Source organism: Ictidomys tridecemlineatus, chromosome 10 (genome assembly GCF_052094955.1).
Source record: "Ictidomys tridecemlineatus isolate mIctTri1 chromosome 10, mIctTri1.hap1, whole genome shotgun sequence".
Taxonomy (NCBI): domain Eukaryota; kingdom Metazoa; phylum Chordata; class Mammalia; order Rodentia; family Sciuridae; genus Ictidomys; species Ictidomys tridecemlineatus.
Genome location: NC_135486.1, coordinates 113,799,239 through 113,807,247, shown reverse-complemented (window position 1 = coordinate 113,807,247; position 8,009 = coordinate 113,799,239). Strand labels below are relative to the sequence as shown.

Below are 8,009 nucleotides of genomic sequence, written 5' to 3'. Positions count from 1 at the left end.
CCCAGTTTCTCACATGCTAGGGAAATGCTCTACCACTAAGCCACAACTCCAGTTCTTTATTTACAATTTTATCAATAAAGTGAATAAGTCAATCTCATTTTGTCTCAGGCCTTGTATAAGAGATATTCATAAAATAATTTTTCACATAAATGAATAAGTTTACTATCCCATTATGACACATTTATAGAAGGAGTAGGAGGAGTTCAAGATACATGATACTATAAGTAGTTTTCATGTTTGTAAAGCATGGCTGTACTTAATGTATCTTCTCTACTTTGCTGCTGTGGTTGCTGTTGTTTCATTCATTGTGATTCATTCTCTATGTGTTTGGCTATATGTTACAGATTCCTCTGAAATTAGGCAACCTAGAAATTCTTCAACCTGAAAATCCCATTATTCTGAAGGTTTTGTGCAGAGATACGACAATTAGTGGAGCCTGAACTTCCCAAAGGATTTTTGAATGATTCTTTTTGGAGACAGGGACACAGAACATCAGAGAACAAAAATTTATTTTGTGAAGAAAACTCAAAATGAAGGTAGACTCTATATTCCTCAATTGATAAATGATAAGAGATGAAGAACCTTTGCTGACCTTGCTCAGGGTCTGTGCAGAGGAATATTATCTAATTTGTGATGGAAAGTATGTGCCAATCTCAGTGCCACTCACCCTTTCTGGGTCTAATGGTCTCTCTCCTCTCACTGCCAGTTAGTACTGGCACCTCCTCCTGATCTCTGATCAGAAAATCAACAATTATCACCAAATTTGTCAACAATTTTTAGTGAAAATGAGGGTGGTTTTGGTGGCTTTTTTAGTGACATTGATATATGATGCGTTCTTTGAAGTATGCTGTGATAAGTTTTATAATGAGAAAGTCAATAAAAATATCCTTATAAAATTTATCTGAAGCCTCTATGGCCATTTAAGGGGATATATAGTACTGAATCAGTGAAAGTCAAAACTCAATCTTTTGATCCTCATAATCACTAAATACATAGAGCTTTTTCAGAAATTCAAATTAAATAGTAAGATAGATACAGTTAACCCACTGTGAATTTTTGCATTGCTGGAAAAGTATATTTATATTGTCCTTCTGCAATTTTTGAAACACATAATTTGTAACACTCTACTGAGGTAGTTATTACTGTATCTCTAGTTTAGATTTCATATTCCCATTCTCTCTCTCTTATTGATTCTGGAAAGCAAAAATCATATTTGTAGTCCATCTTCAATTCCCAACGTGATAACAAGCACAATAAGCATTGAATTAGAAAATAGTTGATAGTCAATCATTTTTACAGCAGGGCTCCTCAGATTCAACTGATATCAAAAGGTACACAAGATTTTTTTCATCTTATTCCTGTCCCATATCTTCCTTCCCTTTACTTCCCTTTCCTTTACTGAATAATTCACTCCTAATGCCATTAGATGTGGTCCAGCAATGTGAAGGAACACTTTGTGGTGGAGGAGTGAATAATGGTGGCTTCAAGTCAGATATGAGATACAATTGGAAAGGTGTCCTCAGAAGGGACAGCCTGCCTGTGTATGGGAGCCCAAGCAACCCAAGATGGGCTCCACAGACACAGGTAGCCTGTCATAAACACTCGTTGACAAAATAGGGTAAAAAACACCCCGGTGAGCTAAAGAGGGCATGTGGTTTTAGAATAGGATGAATGGAATTTAGCTGTATGAAGAGATATTGTTTAAAAAGTAAAAACATCAAGGACAATAAAATTCAGTTTTCATAGGAAATGTTGGTAAAGTGACTCTCTGGTTCAGGAAAGAAAACTGGAACAAGAGCTGTGAAGGATGACTGAAATGGAATGTATCACTGTGAATTCATGCTTTTCCAGATAGAAAAATAGAGAAACAAGTGTATTTGTGTGTCTGTATGTGTGTGTGTGTGTGTGTGTGTGTGTTTATTTGAGTGTTTGAATGAAGAAATTTAAATTCATACTTGTCTGCACTAATGGGACTGGGTAACAGTGACATTTTAATAGCAAAGACCAGTGGATCAGTCTTGGTGATCAGATTCTTGAATAAAAATAAGATATTTCACTATAGGAAACAGGGATAGTTAGATAAAAGACCGATTCCAGGTTAAAAATTGGGAAAGTCCAAACTGAACCTTTAACACCTTTTCGTGCAAAATGCAATGGAAGGACACATTCAAAAAATGGAGGAAGGTGTCCCAGGTGTACCCAGGCCTATCCCACCTCCATCTTGGGCCCCTGTAAGCATCTCCATAGCCCTCCCCATCCAATAGCCTCCACCTTTGGACAATAGGTAGGGGTTGGAGGCAGCTGCATCTCAGAATAGGCCACCCAAAGCCACTGTAAGGCCCACATTTTTAGCCCCATCTCTGAAAGTAGTTGTATCCATTATGACACAACTTCAAAGCTATCTTGAGTTATCTCCACTATTGCCACCACCACATTTATTTGCAGTAGCATTTATCATGGGACATTGACTGGGGACTAGAAGTCCAAAACCAAGGTGAGGTATAAGTAATCTTCAGGGTCATTATAAGATTATAGGGTAGAAACTGTAATAACTCAGATTTGCAGTGCAAGAAAAGAAGACACATAGACAACATGAAAAAACACACCAAGATACTACAATAATAGAATCCATGAAAAGCGCAGTTGATGAAATGTCAGAGAAGGAATGATTGTTGGTGAATAGATGATTAATTAAATGGGTAGACATTGAGTCTGGGCAGCTAAAAGAGGAACAGCTCTGTAACAGCTGTCATTACTACCTGTGAGCCCAATTTCAAGAGTCAAATAGACCACAGTAAAGAATTTCTGGATGACTTTAACATGCCTCTTTCACCACTGGGTAGATCTTCCAAACAAAAGCTAAACAAAGAAATTATAGAACTCAATGATACTATCAAGAACTTAGACTTAACAGACATATAAAGAATATTTCATCCACCAATGAGTGAATACACTTTCTTCTCCCCAGCACATAGATTCTTCTCTGAAATAGACCATATTATGCCACAAAGCAACTCTTACCAAATACAAAGAAGTAGAGATACTACCCTGCGTTCTATCAGATTATAATGAAATAAAATTAGAAATCAATGATAAAATAAAAAATAAAAGATACTCCAAAACCTGGAGAGGAAATATTATGCTATTGAATGAACAATGGGTTGTGAATGACATCAAAGAGGAGATTAAAAATTATTAGAGGTTGTGGCTCAGTGGCAGAGTGCTTACCTAGCATATGTAAGGCTCTGGGTTTGATTCTTAGAACTGCTTATGAAAATAAGTAAAATAGACATGATGTCCATGTACAACTACTCAAAAAATCTAAAATAATTTAAAAAATTCTTAGAGGTAAATGAGTACAGTGACGCAACATATCAAAATCTCTGGGACACTATGAAGGCAATACTAATCACGTCAATAGACTTTATTCATTATAAAATGTAATTTATTACATCAATATACTTAAAGATAAGAATCATATGATCATCTCAATAGATGCAGAAAATACAAAATACATCACGCCTTTATGTTCAAAACACTAGAAAAACTAGGGATAACAGGAATATTTTCAATACTGTAAAAGTTATCTATGCTAAGCCACAGGCTAACATCATTCTAAATGGAGAAAAATTGAATACATTCCCTCTAAAATTTGTAAGAAGACAAGGATGCCTTCTTTTGCCACTTCTATTTTACATAGTTTTTGAAAATCTAGCCAAAGAAATTAGATAGATGAAAGAAATTAAATAGATATAGATAAGAACAGAAAAACTCAAACTATCACTGTTTTACAACAACATGATTGTGTACCTAGAAAATCCAAAAAATTCCACCAGAAAAATTAAAGAACTAATGAATGAATTCAGCAAAGTATCAGGATGTAAAATCAATACCCATAAATCCTTACATCGGTGACAAATCATCTAAAAGAGAAACAAGGAAAATCACCCCTTTTACAATATCCTCAAAATAAATAAATAAATAAAATACTTGGGAATTGACTTAATGAAAGAGGTGAAAGACCTCTAAAATAAAACTACAGAACACTAAAAAAATTAAAGAAAACCTCAGAAGATGAAAGATCCTCCCATGCTCCTGGACAGACAGAATTAATATTTTCAAAATGATTATACTGCCAAAAGCACTATACATATTTCATGCAATCCCAATCAAAATTCCTATGACATTCCTCATAGAAATAAAAAAGCAATCATGAAACTCATCTGGAAAAATAAGAGACCAAGAATACATAAAGCAAACTTTACCAAGAAGAGTAAAGAAAGGTGGCATCATTATAGCAGAACGTAAACTAAACTATAGAGCAATAGTAACCAAAACAGTATGGTATTGGTACCAATGGTACAGAATAGAGGACACAGAGACAAACCCATATAAATGTAGTTATCTCATACTAGACGAAGGAGCCAAAAATATATTGGAGAAAAGATAGCCTTTTTAAAAACTGGGGCGAGGGTAACTGGAAATCAACATGGAACAAAATGAAATTAAAACCCTGTCTCTCCCCATGCACAAAACTCAAAGCAAAGTGGATCAAGGACCTAGGAATTAAACTAGAGACACTCTACCTAATAGACAAAAGAAGGTTCAAATCTTCATCATGTTGGATTAGGCCCTGGATTCCTAAATAAGACTCCCATAGTCCAAGAAATAAAATCAAGAATGAATAAATGGGATGGATTTAAACGGAAAAGCTTCTTATCAATGAGGTGAATGGAGAGCCTATAGAATGGGAGCAAATTTATAACCACCTACACATTGATAGAGCATTAATATCTAGGATATATAAAGAACTCAAAAATCCTTAAAAACAAAAAACAAATAATCCAATCAATAAATGGGCCAATGCATTGGTTAAGACCTGGAACATAATATATTTTAGTCCTAAGCACAGATTAGCCTATTGATATTGATGTCAGTTTTTAATTATTCTATTTGTGTGTTTTATATATAATAGTAGGATTTGTTTTGATGTAAACATACAAAAATAAAATATAATTTGCTTCACTTTTGTCCCCAGTGCATTCACTATCTCTTCTCTCCCCTTTCCCTTGTTCCACTTCATTTAATCTATTGGTGTTCCATTTATTTATATCTTTTTAAATTAGTGTTTGTAGATGTACATAAAGGTGAAATTCAATGTACATAGTACATGCATTTATGGGCATAGCATAATTTGGCCAATTTTATTTTATTTTTTTTTCTTTTTCCCATTCCTCCTCGCTTCCCCTCAATCCCCTTTCTCTGCCCCACTGTTCTCCCTTTCACTTTCATGGGATTCCACTCCCCTTTTTATTTCTTAGTTTGGTATAGCTTCTGCATTTGACAGAAAACATTCAACGCTTGTCTGTCTGAATCTGGTTTATATCACTTATCCTGATGTTCTGTGGTCCCACTCATTTCCTATCAGATGACATAATTTTATTATTCTTTATGGCTGAGTAAAACTCCATTATGTACATTTTCACATGTATTAGCTGTTCCTCATGTAAGCAGAGCAGGTGGAAAGTCACCTTGGATTTAGTCATAACATCATCTCAGAAAAGCATCTGTTTTTATAACATTGAAACATATAGTTTCCATACGAATGTGTTTCCAAAAGAAAATAAAAAGTTTTGGGGTTTGAGTGGACTAATTAAATTGTTGATATTCATGAAATAATACGCCAAACTTTCCTTGTTGAATGAATGTTGTTGTACATGCATTCAAATCTTATCATATTTTGCCAGTGAGAAGTCCACATTTTCAAGCCAGTGTCAGGAATCCCTGGGGATTTACAGACCAGAGAGATGGGAAGAGTTGTCTGGGGTGGATATAAGATTATACAGAAGGTTAACACTAAGAACAGATAAAAGAAGAATAACCTGCTTTTGCTGCTTAAATTTCTACTCTTTCTGTTGATTTTTAATAACTTTGAAAATTTATCACTTAATTCTTTATTCCTTAGACCAAGTAGACACAGAATATTAGATAATGTTCCAATTAGATAGATAGCCCATCATATGGTGAAATTAGATAATGAACTCATGTTATTTCCAAGCAAACAGGGGATGTCTTTCATCACTAAACTGATGGGGGCTCACAGGTAGTAATAACAGCTGTTACAGAGCTGTTCCTCTCTTAGCTGCCCAGACTCAATGTCTACCCATTTAATTAATCATCTATTCACCAACAATCATGAGGCCATATATTCTGACTTATCACAAAGAAAAAGCTAAAATCATATTTTGGTGTTCCTAGATCTTGTATCTGCTCTGGCATTGCACCAAGGTGTTTGGAGGTCTATGTGTCCATGCAGGCCGCCGTTTTTTTTGGTTTTTTTTTCTCCTCTTTAACATCCATTGGTTTGGGACATGCAGAATTTCCAGAAAGCATGAACCTCTTTTTCTTCAAAAATTTGGGTAATTTGCTCTACACTGCAATATTCGCTTAGGGACTGCACAGCAACATGATTACACACTGGTGGGACCATCAGCTCTATCTTGTATGTGTTTCATCTCTCCTTGAGAGGCCATCTTCCCAACAGAATTAGTACAGAATAGCCTGAAAGTACAGTGAAGGTGACTAACACACAGCCAACTCTTCTTGGTATATTAACAAAGCAGGAAGATGGAGTGGTCACCAAAGATTCCCGAGAAAAGATCATGCACAACCACAACAATCTCACCCAATTCAACCCAGCCAACTTTTCTTGATGCCAGGAGTAAAACCTTGTGCTAGAGATGTGGCTAAAATTGTGGATAATACCCAGACTGGGCCCTTGAGAAACTTAAGGTCTGGTTCAGAAAAACACTGGTGGAAACAAGCAATGTACTAGAAGAGTAGAGAGGACAACAATGGAAGTGAGTGCAGACCACAGAAGTTGCTTCTGAGGAATAAATGCTGTTGATGGTGGTGATGGTGGTGGTTTGTTCATTTCTTGGTTTGTGAGGATTGTTTTTGTTTTGTTTTGAACTGGGAATTGAACCTAGAGGAGTCCCTCCACTGAGGTGAAGCCTTTATTCATTTATTTTTTATTTATTTATTTATTTTGGTATTAGGGATTGAATGCAGGGGTGCTTAACCACTGAGCCATATCCCCAACACTTCACTATTTGTTCTAATTATTTGTACATGACAGTAGAATGCATTTTGACACATTATACAAAAATGGAGTATAACTTTTTATTTTTCTGGTTGTACATGATTCAGACATACACCAGTCATGTAACCATATATGCACATAGGGTAATGACCAGTTCTTTCTACTATCATTCATATATATATATATATGATGCTTAGAGGATCGCTGCATTTCTGAAGCTGATTTTGAACTCATGATTTTCCTGCCTAAATCTATAGAGTCCTGATGAGAAGAAACAAGGAATAAGTTGTCCTACTCTTTGAGATTAGTAAGGAAAGACTCTACCAAAATAGGTGCTATAAGAGCTGGCTTTTGGAGGCTCAGCAGGGATCTTTTATGAGACACAAAAATATTCTAGGCAGAAGAACCTGTGTGGGCAAAGATATATGGATGGAGCTTGAGTTGACAAAGATCTCAGGACTGGGGTTGTGCTCAGAGGTAGAACACTTAACTACCATGCATGAGACACTGGGATTGATCCTCAGCATCACAGAAAAGTTAAATAATGATATTGTGTCCACTTATAACAACAACAACAACAACAACAATAACAAAAAGACAAGCAGCTAGGATCCAGGAACATATAAGGATACTTAATGCCAGTGGCTTCACGTGAGTTTCTCATAATATAACATAACCTTTGGCATTATTGATTATGCAGTGATTTCTTGATTTTTCACAAAATAAGAATTGAAATAATTACAGGAGTTCCATGCCAGGTAAATAATACAGGTTTGTCCACACATCACACACTGCTCAGAAAATCCAAAGAGTAATTGCAAAAATCAAGAAAAGAACTTTAGTCAGTGTGGCCACACCAGAAAGACAAGGGAATCCATGTTTTAAGTCATATCTTCTGGGTGCTGAA

At 35.6% G+C, this 8,009-nt stretch overlaps 1 protein-coding gene across 4 annotated transcripts in view; it reads left to right on the top strand.

The window, feature by feature from the left end:
- LOC101972073 (cytochrome P450 3A9) overlaps positions 1-1,750 on the top strand; it is a 373,151-nt gene extending 371,401 nt beyond the window's left edge. For all 4 annotated transcript variants that reach the window (XM_078024745.1, XM_078024739.1, XM_078024742.1 and 1 more), the window contains one exon: positions 345-1,750. In XM_078024745.1, coding sequence (XP_077880871.1) covers positions 345-440 — 96 coding nt within the window. In that variant the 3' untranslated portion in view covers positions 441-1,750. The remainder of the gene's footprint in view (positions 1-344) is intronic.
- Positions 1,751-8,009: the final 6,259 nt, after the last annotated feature.